A 13,555-nucleotide genomic window follows, 5' to 3' on the forward strand; every position below is an offset into this window, starting at 1 on the left:
CCAGTCCAGCACTGTGCTCAGCCTGCACATAGCTATCCACATGCTTGGGTCCCCTTCTCCCGCGATGAGGTGACCAGGGCTGACAGTCCTGTGTGCCCCAGAGCCCTGGATCTAAGCAGCTGGGAGTTCTGGGGTGGGAGAAATGGGATCTTTGGGGAGCTCTGCAGAGCCTCAAGGCACCAGATTCAACAAAGAAGGGGGAGCCCTGGCCGCTACCCAGGGTCCCTGCAAGCAGGAGGAGTTGTCCTAATTTTGTTCTGGCAACGAAAATTAACAAATGCAGCATGAAGGCAGGGCCAGACTGAACTGAAGGACAGACAGTTAAACAGAATGTCTGGAACACGATCATTTACAGGATGATCACTCCTGGCCAATGGGCAGGAGCTGCCAACACCACCCCTGCCGCCCCCTCGTGCCCCCGCAGCCTCTCCAGAGATGCTTCAGAGACCCTCAGGCTCCTTGTAAGTTGACGCAGACAGTGTCCCAGGATGGTCCATAGGGAAGGAGGGGGAAGGGGTCATCCTGAGCCTAGACCAACTCTTGACCCCAAGAAGAATGTAGTAGAATAACTGTGAATCCCCTCCAAGGCTGAGTTATCCCCAAGGTAAGGTGTATGCTCAGGGCCTCGCGTCTTCTGGACGCTGGGACGTATATGGGCAAGGGGGCATATCCAAGCAGTATCCTGGGGGATGCCCAGCCACAAAATCCTGAGTCAGCCAATACAAGCCCAAGAATCTGCATTTTTAAGAAGTACATCCACCTCACTTGATGCAGAAAGCCCAAAGACCACACTTTCATAAGACTTTTCTCGAGCTTTCCTAAGACAGCCAGCAGTTAAGAGCCCCACGTCCGGGATCAGACTTGAGATGCACTTGCAGCTGTGACACAGGAAAGCATCCGACATCTGGGATTCAGGTTCCTAAATGTTAACATGTGGACGACGATGGCATCAAGCCCCTAGCCTGGGCCATACAAGCCACGCTCTTGGCTCCAAGCCCGGCTCATTTGTAAGTGTGGATAAATCAGCCAGGCCCCAGCCTGCCCCAAACCTGAGGCTGCCTTGCTAACACTCCCACCCTCCTCTTCCTCGCCTGGCTCCCATCAGCAGCAGCCCTGGGACGCCCGCAGATTTCGTGGCCACGGGTAGCGACCGGGTAGTGAGGTGGTAGATGAGGCGCCCCAGAGATGTGCCCAAGGAGGAACAGGAGGGAGACACTTTAAGAAAAGGCACCCTTGGGGCCCGAGCCATAAGGCAGTCTGTTTACGGCCATCTGCTTGGCTGGGCCGCTATGCGCAGAGGTGCAGACAAGGGAGGCGTCTGAACAATCGCAGAGTCAGCACGGTTTACGTAATGGGCATGGCGTTATGTAATATCGGGAGAGCTGTGAGCGTGCGCTTGCAATGACCCAGGGTGACAGCCACCCAGGGTCTCTGTTCTGCTCCCCAGATGCTTGCAAGGGGCCACAAGGCGAGGCGTCCAGGGGCTACAGAGAACGCAAGTGGCTGAGCTGTGGAGGGAGCCCTACGGGGGGAAGGAGTGATGAGCTGCAGCTCACCAACCCCCTCCCCAAGGTGTGGGGACAATGCGTTTCACTGTGCGGACCTACAGACGCGCCCGCCAGTGGGAGACCCCTGCAGGACCCTCATCGCCTCCGAGGCAGGTGGCTGGGGTCTTACCCAGCAGGCTGGAACCCCCACCCTCACAGGTCACCCCCTAGGGCCAGTGGTGGCCTGAAGTTGCCCCCATGTGCCGCAGGATGAAAGCACCAGGAGGGTCAGAAACTCACCAGTAAAGGTAGTAGAAGAAGGACAGCAAGTAGAATGCCAGCTTGCACCAGGCCTCCTTCTGGCAGTAGCTCAACGTGTCGGCATTCATGACCGCCGGCGGGTCGTAGGCTAGCTCCGAGCTATCTGCCGGGCAGTGGAAATACCTGCGGGGACAGAGGACACAGCACCCTTGGCTCTGAGGCTCGGATGGGACGTGGGAGGCCATCTGTGTCCAAGGGATCTCTACTAAGTGGTGGTCCACCTCTGCCCGCATCGTCGCCCACATCACAGCCTGGCAGTGTCCTGGAGCAGGGCGTAGCTCCCAGAGACAGGGACCCCGGCACGACGGGGATGGCACCCGCAAAGCCGCTCCAATAGAGGGAAACGTGTCACCCGGAGCTGCCTGTGGGCGCCAACAAGAGCCTCTTGCCCCAGGGGCGCAGGCACCCAGGTGGGTGTCAGCTCAGGAACAAGGGCGACTCCACCGGCCACAGTCTCTCTGAATCATTAATGACTGGGTTTATCCTCCACTCAGACCTGAACGCTAGGGGAGGGATGTCGCGTGCCTGCTGGGGTGTGGTGGGGTTCAGATACTATTCTCCTGGTGGAAGGACCCTGAACAGCCAAAGACCATTGGCTATGATGGGGACAGGGCAGCAGAGGGACCTGGGGCAGGAAAGCACAGGGAGTGGGCCAGAGGGAGGCTGAAGTCTATGCAGAAACACCCAGCAGGCTCATTCACAGGAGTGAGGGCCACCCTGGGGCTGACCTCTGGCCCCGGCACAGCCTCGGAGGGCTGCTGTCACTCTGGTGGAGGCAGGAGGCCCGGCCGGAGAGCAGCTTTAGGCAGATTTCTCCAGGGCTCAGAAGAGCGCCTGGTCACTAGCAACATGGGACCTGGTGTTCCAGCCGAGCCTCACCCCCTCAGAGGACAGCGACAGTGTCGGTCATCACAGGATGCCAGGAGGACAGCATAAGCCGATTCAGAGATGCTGCTGCTCTCAGTTCTCTAGGCCACTCCTTGCCTCCTAAGCGGGAGATTCAAAATCCAGGGGCCTCTGGGGAGACCTCGTTCAGTGGGGGCAGGGGCGGCAGGGTGGCCAAGCGGCTTGGTGGAGAGAGCCGGGGCTCTGTGGCTCACCGGCCACCAGCCTGACACCTGACCTTTGCCAGCTGGCCACTGGCCCTCTGAGCCTCAGCTTTGTCGTCCGTAAAATGGGGATGAAAGTGCCCACTCCACGGGGCATCATGACGCATGGTGCTGGATGTGATACTCTGCCAAGAACAGGACTGAATGGAGGTGCCCCGGCTGCTTTCCACCAGCACCCGAGAGCCAGGGCAGGAGGGGCCGAGTCCGCACAACGTCCCGGCCTGGGCCCGGGGGAGGCAGGAGCAGAAGCCCAAGGCAGACGGTGTTCAAGGACTCTCATTTTCAAAGGACCCTCCTCTCCCCATTTCTTTTCGTTTCCTGAGCACTTGGGAATTGCCAGAACTGACTCCACAGTCAGACAAGGTCCCCCAGGCGGGGACATGACAGCCACTCCCTCACACACGCACACGCAAGGACTCTGTGTCCACCTCTCCCCTATGCTGGAAGAGCACCAGTCAGTCTTGTAAATCCACCACATCTTTGATTCCCTGGGCTGGCGACACGCTACTAGAAGGCTCTTAAATAGATTTCTCTTGCAGGGAGGGGGCTTTCACAGGGAGCAGGCCTGGTGACAAGGACACGGGCTATAATCCATACGGTGGGGGCTGAACCAGGCCTGCTGTGTCCCAGCTCAGCGAGTCTGGGCGACAGTCCCCCTGATCTGTGTGTGACACAGGGAGGGGTCCACCTGGTGGTGTGGATACTGGGTAAGCTGAGCCCACAAAGCCCCGGGGTGGGCAGGAAACAGATTCCAACAGCACAGTGTTCCCAGCTGACAGTCATCCATGACCTCCGTGGGTTACCGTCGCTCACAACAGGACTCTCCTGGGGCGCCTGGGGGCTCCATCGGGTAGGCATCTGCCTTCGCCTCGGGCCATGATCCTGGGGTCCTGGGATTGAGTCCTGCATCAGGCTTCCTGCTCGAGGGGGGCTCTGCTTCTTCCTTTGCCCATCCCCTCCCCCTCACTTGTGCCCTGTGTCACACTCGTTGGCTCTCTCTATACATCAAATAAGTAAATTAAGTCTTAAAAAAAAAAACCCACAGGACTTTCTTGTGTCCCTGAGTCATTTCCCTTTTTCCCTAAAGCTGCACTTCCTCCTACTCTAGGTCAATGGCGCCACCCCTGCCAGCCCCACCCCTGCCAGCCCGCAGAGCCGAGGCTGCCCTTGCCCCACCCCTGCACCTGCTCACTGGCCGAGCTCACATCCACAGACCCTCTCTGTCCATCCCCACTTCCATCACGCAGTAACCCTGGGGGTCCAGTTCTTGTGTCTCTTCACCTGAGATTCCACTGTGATCACCTAACTGGACACGTCCTCCCAAGTTCACCCTCCTCCCCTCTACTCAGTGGCCATGGTCGCTTTCCTAACACCGAGTCAGGTAGTGCCACTTTCTCCCCCAAAAGTTTCTGAGAGCTTCCATTCCCTACAGAATACGTTGATTCCAACGCCCCCATCAGAGAGTTCTGGACCCTCCATGCCTGACCCCTCTGTGGTCCATCAAGCCCACATCCACCGTCCCTCCGAAAGCCGTGCATCCAGCCACACTAACCCAGTGCTGTCCTACCTCCGAGCTTGTGCTGGGCTCGCCCCCCACCTGCAGACTTCGCAGTGACCCCCTGCCTGTTTGCCCTAAATTTCTCTGCACGTCTGCGCGCATTCCTCACGTCTGCTAAGAATCTACTTCCCTCCACCACTGGGATAAACGTGCGTCAAAGGTGAAGATTCCATCTCACACCCACGTTGGACTCCCTTACAGGGCCGGGCGTGGGGCATGTCTCCCAGGTGCACTAGATGAAGGAGAATGTGCTGCAGACGTGACAAATGCCAGCTATGTTTCATGGTAAGAGGACGATGAGGAAATATGTGGGGCACAGCAGTGCTGGGAGCAAGGGGTCAAGGGTGCTTGATTCACCTGCACGGCAGCATTCTGCACCTCGGTTTCCCCTTCCTACCTCCTACGTCCATATGGCGACAGCATTTTACAAAGTCCAAATCACGTGATCGGATGCCTAGTCTTGACAGAGAATAGAATATTTAAAATCAGAACTGTCCCAGAAAATCCAGCCCATCTGGTAGATGCTTTTTTATTCAGATATTATTCAGGGGCACCTGGGGGGCTCAGACAGCTAAGCCTCTGACTTTTGGTTTCAGCTCAGGTCATGACCTCAGGATCGTGAGTGGTGGAGCCCCATGTCAGGCTCCTTGCTGGGGTGGAGCCTGTTCAGAATTCTCACTCTGTGCCCCATCCCCAGGACAAACAAATCTTTAAAAAAAAAAAAACAGAGGGCAGTCCAGGTGGCTCAGTGGATTAGTGCCGCCTTCAGCCCAGGGCATGATCCTGGAGACCCGGGATCGAATCCCATGTCAGGCTCCCTGCGTGGAGCCTGCTTCTCCCTCTGCCTGTGTCTCTGCCTCTCTCTGTGTCTCTCATGAATAAACAAAATCTTAAAAAAAAAAAAAAAAAGATATAATTCACATGCCAGAAAGTTCACCTTGTTAAAGTACACGATCCAGTGATTGTTAGCATGTTCAGAGAATTGTCCTGTTATCACTAGCACCTAGTTTGGGGACATCTTCACACCAAAAGAAGTAAGTCCACACCTGTTAGGAGGCCCCACCTGACCCTCCCGGCCCCTGGCAACCACCGCCTACTTCCCTTCCCTTCAGACTTGCCCCTTCTGGACATTTCACATGAATGGCCTTTTGGGACTGGCTCCTTTCACTTGTCGAGCTCTCAGGGCTCATCCATGTCGCAGCGCATATCACTACATCACTGCCTTTTATTACCAAATAATGTGTCTTTGCAAGGACATACCGTGTGTCTGTCCATTCATCTGTTGGTAACCATGTGGACTGTTTCCATTTGGGGGTGATTTTGAATAGCTGCAGCTGCTTTCAACAACGATCCCTGTGGGCTGAGGCTGCAGCATGTGGAGCTGGTGAGAGAGGCCTTCCCTCACGGGGTGCCATCTGCGAGTAGCTTGCAAAGAAGGCCGCGGAGAACAGGTCTCCAAAAGGCAGAGAAGGGAGGGAGGCACAGGGCAGCCAGTCTGTTTGGGGGTCATTGTCTCTGGAGGGCCGGTGCCCAAGCAGATAGGAGGAAGCACAGAGCAGCCCCACCTCCAGACTTACCTCCAGAAGTGATAGAAAAGTAGAGGGACGTTCAGCCCCAGGGTGAGCCACTCCTGAGCACACAGGAACATGATGCAGAAGAGGCTGTGGATGCAGTATTCTGGTAGCACCAGCTGCAGGGAGGCAGAGACACAGGCCTGCATTACACGGGGTACGGTCACTCCTGCCCCCAGGCTGCCAACACACTGGCGACCCAGAGGCCTTCCTGCAGTGGCACCGAATCAGATGTAGCCCATCTCTGCTACATCCTCCTCCCTGTGGCCCCACAGCCACACTTCATGCCCACGTGCAGCAAACACAGGCTCTCAGGCACCCTACTTACCAGAATGGGCTATTGCTTCTAGGGGTCATCCTTGCCTGGCCGTGGAAAGCGAGAAGAGAAACACCCGCGATCCTGTAAGTGCCCTGCTCCTGGCTTTCCAGGCCTACGTACCCTCCTCTACAACCTGGCAAACCTAAAGCAAATACGTGTTTTTGTTTCAAATGTGGGCGGGCCAGGAAAAACAGAATTTCTCCTGATGGTAGGTGGACCAGGGGAGCCCAAAGATAATGGCAGTGACAATGGAGAACAGAGAGGCCAGCCTGGACCAGGAGATGCTGGGGGAGCTGGCAGGAAGACCAGGCTCCCCAGCCCCAATGCAGCCACGCCAGGGATAAGTGTTAAAAAGAGTATTTATTTATTTATTTATTTATTTATTTGTAAAAAGAGTTTAAAGTCATTACAAACTCCCCAGGATATTTACGTCGTAACAGAAATCAAAGTTGTGACTGTAAAGAAGAAATGTGGTTCCCCAGGCCAGTAAAGAAACCCAGAGATGGAGAGGGAGTGCACCATCTTCCCCGTCACGTAGGAGCCAGTGCGAGGCCCATTGTTGAGCCGGCATGAATGCCTCTGAGCTCCGAGAAAAATCTTTCCAGCCAGTTTCGTGGGCTGATCTCAAATGCTGCTTCCTAAGGGAAGCCCCGCTCAGACCATCCCTCACCCCTGCAGCTCCTGCAGCCCTCTCAGGCCCGCTTCATGCTCCCTGACCTCACCTGGCGGACCTCCTGGACCTTCCCCTCCCCCAACGAGTCAGTGTCTCCTCCCACCCCCAGCACACACGCCCGCGCTGTCTCCTAGACTGAGCAAGTATGGGATGCGGTGAGGCGGCCAGGGTGTGGGTCTGCGGCAGGGGCTGCTGGCCTTACGGATGCAGCCTGGCTCACCAGCCAGGGCGTCTGTGGACAGAAAACAGACCGCCTCAAACTGTCCCATCTTTGGGCTCCTTCATCCCTCCCTGTGTTCACGGGGCTTAACTGCCCCAGACGACCCTGTAAGAGATGCGCTTCATGACCAAGCAGCATCTTCCTTACCCAGGAGTCTGCTCAGGGATGAACGTGTGGACCCATGCCTTGGAATCGAGGAGCTCTGGAGTCCCACCAATGGGGCCAGCTTTCCAGACACAGCAGCCCAGGTCACAGCCAGCCTGCAGGCCTCGGCCACCGGGGAAGAGTGGGCATCCCCACAGCCCCTCCTCACAGGACCGCCCACCAAGTGTCCCGGCTGCAGCCCTGCTCACCTCCCCTGCGGAGTCCATGCTGGATTTCAGGCCCAGGGCCTCTCCCATCTTCAGGGCTTGATTTACAGTGGAAGCTTCAACCTTCCAAGCAGGGAGGTTGGTCACTGTCACCACACAGAGGGAAACTGCCAACCGTGCTCTTCTGGGGCCTTCTCCCAGTGGCCTCATACTGTCTCTGGACAGCACCCCTACCAATGGGAGAGGCTCCTCCCATTTCTCCCCCACCTCGCTAGAGTGTGGGGTCCCTTCCCGCTTGCTTCCAGCCACAATGGTGTGGACATGAGGACCTGCCCCTCACCCCGGGGCTGGTGACAGGCTGCCAGGTGTCCACACTGGCTGCACAGTGCCCACCTCTGGGGAATCACACTGGGTGAGTCACACACAGCAGCACGCCAGCAGCCAGGCCCTGGCACCGGCCAGCCAATGCCACCCACTCTGAGGCCCTTCTCTCCCCGACACTGCGAGGGCATTAGGGTGGGGAGTAGCCCATCCACCCAAAACTCCAGGTGAGAAGAGGGCCCAGGTGATGGAGGAGCATGTGAGTGTGAACAGGCCAGTGGCCTTTAAGCTGCTGAGATTCAGGGGTTGCCTCTCACCATAGTATGATTTGACCCATCTAGTCAGACACAGGACAAGGTACCTGTGGGAACAGTGGGGCCAGGCTCATCCCTCTATCCCCCAGCATTGCCCCTCATGAGCATGGCCAGCACAGCGGGGCCGATGACCATGGGGCCATCATGCTCATCCCCACGTGGCAGCTGGACTGGATGCTCCACTCTGAGCTCACCTGCTACATACAGATCACCTTGACCCTTGACCCCAGTGAGCACACCCTTGACCTTGAGCCACATCCCCACACTGGAGTGGGTTGGGTTTTCCTAAGAAAAGCTGCTGAATGACACCAACCTCATTCTCCCCCCAGTGAACAGAGGAGCTGCCTCCATGCAGGTGTGGTCCATGCAAGGAGGAAGCCCCACTTGCCTGATTTGCAGAGCCAGAAACACTGACTATGCCACCCCATGCAGGTCTGGTGGGACTGCGAGGGGCTGCACTCACTCCACCCAGAGCAGAGGACGGGGACACCTCACCACTCAGGGAGGCCAGAGGCCCACAAACAGGGAGAGGCGCCCTAGGGACCCAGCAGAGGGTGGGTCCAGCACAAGACACCTGGAAGGGCCACCACCTCACCATGTACTGGCATGGAGCCCGGGGCAAATGTGACTTTACTCCCTCTGTGAGGGCCTCATTCTGGGAGCACGAGCAGAGCTTGCACTTGTCCAGGAAGACCTCACTGATTTCACCCACTCCCCAACCTCTACCATCACTCGTGACTCCCTGCCCAGGCTCCCAGGCTCGCCATCTCATCCAGGCAGAGCCTGGATCTCACCCAGATATTTCCCAACCTCCGGCCTCTGCAAAGCCACCCTCACGGACGACCCGTGGCTGCCCACAGCCACCGGCTCTGACTCCTCCGTGTCACCTGTTCCCTCTCCTATCTGCCATTTTTCTTTCACTGCCACTTGTTGTTGTTCTTCCTCTTTTATTTCTACTGCCCCTACTGCCCTGGGCCTCCGCACCCCCTCCCAGGGCCAGGGCAAGAACATTCTGGCAGGTTTCCTTCCTTATACACATGCACTGCGTCCTGCAGAGCACTCACCCTCGGCTCAGCTCCTGAATCCACAAACATGTTCTCCCGGCGATTGTACTTGATTTGTCTTCAAAGTGATTTAACTGCATTTGCATGTCTTCCCATCCACTGGCGTGTGTGTTGTGTTCTTTCCTGGCTTTAGCCCACAAACAATCTGCTGCTGGCTGGTAGTCCTACGTGTTACGGGAGTGGGATGCAATGAGGCTGCACCTTTGTCTTACTTCACCCCTGACAGGCAGAGGGGCTGCAGGATGCCAAGGCACTCTCTTGGTGCACAGAGAGAGGGATGTGAAAGAGCAGAAGGATGGGACCTCCAGGATGGCGGGGAGGAGGGGATGATGGTGCAGAACGAGCCCCACGGCCGCGTACCTGCTCCTGCCTCTCACCATACATCCCAGGTGGACGGGCCAGCTGAGTCGCTGGAGAAAGTGTGCTGGGACCACACACATACTGAGAGCCACTGGGAAGCCACACAGGGAAGCCACCAGGGCTGTGTTCAGCTTGCAGGGAGTGGCAGCTGTGAGACCCAGTCTCCGTGGACTCAGACAACAAGCTTTCCACTACAAGCACATTGGGCTCAAAATATTCGCCTCCACCTCCAAGTGTTATATGAGTTCTGATAGTTACGTGACGGTCACTGTGTGGTCCTAAGAAATGCAGCTAACCCTGTGGGGTCTTAGTTCCCTTATCTGTAAATGCCAGCCCCCATGGCCTAGGAACACAGCCTGTCCTATGGAGGAGGCTGCTCTGGGAGGCGAAGCCGCGTCAAAGGCAGAGGTGCACTGTCATGACCCTTATTGTCACTATCATGTACCAGCTAATCCACACTCAGGTGGGTCACTTGTCGCTCTTACCCAGGACCGATTTTGGCTTCCTAATTCTCCACCTAGTCTCCCCTGAACCACACACACACTGAAACAAAGCCCCCAGCTTCCCCAAGTGGGGAGAGAAACCAAACCTGCCTCTCCAACCATGAAAACCCAGGCTCTGCCTGTTTTTAAGGACGTCTAGGTCTCTGTGTCTATCTGCCCCAGGGCCCATGGGTGTGAAAAAAAAGGATAACACCCTTTCATTTGATTCCCCAAACAGGAGCCCTCCTGGATGAGCAGGGAAGAGGCAATCTTTTCATAACCACCCAGGTGGAGATACCGGCTCTGCTGTCCCCAGGTGAGTAATTGCACAGCTGATTCACCTCAGGGGAGGCACGATGGGACGGAGGGAAAGAAATGTCGCATGCCTGGGAACCTGGGATTCTGCTGCACTGGAAGATTAGGAGAAAAGCATCCCAAGTGCTGGCAGGAAACCTTCTTCTGAGTCCCTTTGCTCGAAGGAGGGCACTTTCTCTGCAGTCACTCTGGGTAAACCACTCCTGGAAGGCAGCGGGTTAGAGCCCATGCCAGGTGGGAGCAAGGAGCAGGGAACAGTTTGGGCTCCCTGGCCAGCCTCCCTAAAGGCCTCTGATCCCCTCGTGCTGTGGACTGGCGCCCTGGCCTCCCATGGCATGATTAGCCGGGACACCCCAACAGCTAGGCTTGGGGTTAGGCTGACCTGAGTGACCATTTAATGGTGCCAGCCAGTTCAAGTGTTTGACTTCCTGAAATTTGCATCGATGTTCAAAAAATATCCTAAGAGGTGAGCGGATGACCCTGGCACATAAGTACCTAGCACAGAATCGCCTAGAGTAGACGTGAAGAGCCACCATGAGCTAATGTGATGTGTGCTGATGCATGTCCCCAGGAACCATGGGCCTCAGGGCAGCCCGGGTGGCTCAGCGGTTTAGTGCCTACTTCAGCCCAGGGTGTCATCCTGGAGACCCGGGATCGAGTCCCACGTCGGGCTCCCTGCATGGAGCCTGCTTCTCCCTCTGCCTGTGTCTCTGCCTCTCTCTCTCTCTCTCTCTGTCTCTCATGAATAAATAAAACCTTTTAAAAAAAAAAAAAGGAACCATGGCCTGGCTCTGCGCCCCGCACAGCCAGCAGCATCCTTGTTGGCATCATTGTCAGGGTCTAGGTCAGACCTGCTTGGTTGATCCCAGGGACTGGGCCCAGCCTCGAGGGGAGCCAGTCCCCGATCATTTTCCCTGTGGGCCTTTTCTGTACACCAAAACCCACAGAGAATTGGACAAAGACAGCAAGAGGTGTTCCCTACCTGGGTCCCAGCATGCAAGGACAGAAGAATCAAATTGGTCCACCCTCTCCTCCACCCACCCTCCCTGAGCATATTTCATCCAAATCAGGGGAGTTTCTGGGGCTCTCTTGCCCACATGGACTCACTTCTCTGCAACAGTGGCCCAGGGAGAGAAGATAGGGGTGAACCCACATCCCCACTGCCCACTGCTCTTGGCTACCCAGCCTGAGAATGGTCCAGTTCACAGCTCAGCCCCACCCTCAAGGTGAGACAAAGCTGTGTCACCTGCCACACATGTTAGACACTCACACCGTCACCTGGGATTGCTCTGGCTCTCCCATACCCTGCCACAGGCCCCAGAGCTACAGGATCCTTCCTGCCCTGATGGCTGGCCATTGGCTAGGGTACCCCTGGCCCTCCTGCCCCTTCTCATGAGCCCTGACCACTGGCCACACCACATGCTGGGGAAATCCTGCACCTTGATCCATGAGGAGGTGTGCCTGCCCAAACCCACAGGGAAGAAGGTTCCTTCTGTCCAAATTCAAGGGTCTAGGCAGTTCCTGCAGGAGAGGGAAACTAGGAGCAGATGGAACAGAATGGGCTTGCCAACCACTCAGCTCCCTGGACCTCCCACCCTGCCCATTTCCTCAAGCATCACCCTCATAGCTGTGCTCCCCAAACTTCCTGGTACCTCCAAATCAGCTGGGGCTGTTGCTAAAACACAGATGGCTGGGGCCCACCCCCAGAGTTTCAGATTTTGTAGGTCTAGGTGGGCCCTTCCGTGCTGGGAACATGTCCCTCACACGGTGCTCCCTGGACCGGCAGCACCAGCATCACCCAGGAGCTTGTGAGAAAGGCAGAATTGGGGTTCTGCTCCAGACCCGCGGAACCAGAACTGATACTCTAACAGAATCCCAAGGGCTTAGAGCACATTCAAGTTGATGGCACTCAGCACCGATTCCCGAAGTAGGACCCACCAGCCGCCTGCACCACAATCGCCTGGGGTGCGCACGTTAAAATGCAGATTGCTAGGTTCTTAGCAGTCTACTCCGGGCCAGGAATCTGCCCAGGTGATTTTGTTAAACAGTTGTGCTAAGAGTCACAGGCCAGGGATGTGAAGAGGACACGAGGCACAGACTTCCCTTCCAAAGACCTCACCCCCAACCCCCCTCTATCTGCGGGGCTGTGACATCCTGCCCTCGTGGACTGTCCTGGGCAGGCAGCCTGCAGAGGGGAGAGCAGTGTCCCCAGCCGCCGCCACGCAGGAGAACACCCTGGGGAGAAACCTCCAAGGGTTGGCCTGGCATCTTCCTAGGACAGGTGGCCGCGGGGGGGTGGGGTGCTGTCCTACAACCTCCTTCACCACCCGAACCCCGCTAATTGCCTGTGCTCCCCCTCCCCACCCTCTATGGCTCCTTTCTCGTGTCCTTGGCTTTCCAGATTTGGGAGGCACCTCGTTCCTTTTGGGTTCCTCCAACCTGCCTCTTGTCACTGTTTTTAGACACACTTGCATTTCAAAAGCCTCTCTGCCACTTCCTCACACACTGCTAGCTGGGACCCAAGAGCCCCGTGAAGGGGGTAAGAGTGGAAGTCCTCTCTCAACACCACCTTTTCAAAGGGATGGAATCCTCTTACAAGTGCATGCGGAGTCTGGAGATCTGAAGTCACCCTCGGCTATCCACTCCTGTACTCCTGGTCTTTAAGCCAGGGATGGTGAGGGGAGGAACTGTGGGCAGGATACAGGGAGTGATTACGCAGAGCTCAGACTATCTGAGAGACGAGATGCCAACAGGAGGGAATGTTCTAGAGGCAGAAGGGCAGAGGGGCAAGGATTTCACCAGCACACCTGCTGGTGCTGAAGAGCCCACATTCACACTCAGCAGATATGTACTGTGAGCACTCACCGGGCATGAAGGCTGGTAGACCACAGTGTGTATTGTGTGCACGGTGTGCATGTATGCACAGTGTGCATGGAGTCTGCAGCACAACCAAACGGGAGCCTGAGCACAGAGGGGCAGTGTGCGAGCAGCTCAGGGCAGGAAGTGGGGAGACAAATGCTCGCTCTGCACGTGCTCCTTGGAGGTGGGAGGACTCTGCTCTGGGGAAGGCAGAGGGCATCCCCAAGGGCATTGGTGTCAGCCTTCACTGTGCTGTAAGATCATCACATGC

General features: G+C 56.7%; 2 protein-coding genes and 1 long non-coding RNA gene across 3 annotated transcripts in view; 1 reads left to right on the top strand and 2 right to left on the bottom strand.

Moving 5' to 3' along the window:
• DNAH14 (dynein axonemal heavy chain 14) overlaps positions 1-13,555 on the bottom strand; it is a 475,011-nt gene that overhangs the window by 446,996 nt on the left and 14,460 nt on the right. The gene's annotated exons all lie outside the window — the stretch shown is intronic.
• CNIH3 (cornichon family AMPA receptor auxiliary protein 3) overlaps positions 1-13,555 on the bottom strand; it is a 104,145-nt gene that overhangs the window by 13,934 nt on the left and 76,656 nt on the right. The window contains exons 4-5 of the mRNA XM_025430711.3: positions 6,053-6,165; positions 1,788-1,931 (exon numbers count right to left, since the gene is read on the bottom strand). Coding sequence (XP_025286496.1) covers positions 1,788-1,931; positions 6,053-6,165 — 257 coding nt within the window. The remainder of the gene's footprint in view (positions 1-1,787; positions 1,932-6,052; positions 6,166-13,555) is intronic.
• On the top strand, positions 5,742-11,160 carry LOC112648838 (uncharacterized). Its single transcript, XR_003129360.3, has 3 exons — positions 5,742-5,859; positions 6,397-6,448; positions 10,349-11,160. It is a non-coding gene; the product is annotated as an uncharacterized LOC112648838 (long non-coding RNA).

The sequence above is a fragment of the Canis lupus genome, chromosome 7 (genome assembly GCF_003254725.2).
Source record: "Canis lupus dingo isolate Sandy chromosome 7, ASM325472v2, whole genome shotgun sequence".
NCBI classification, from domain to species: domain Eukaryota; kingdom Metazoa; phylum Chordata; class Mammalia; order Carnivora; family Canidae; genus Canis; species Canis lupus.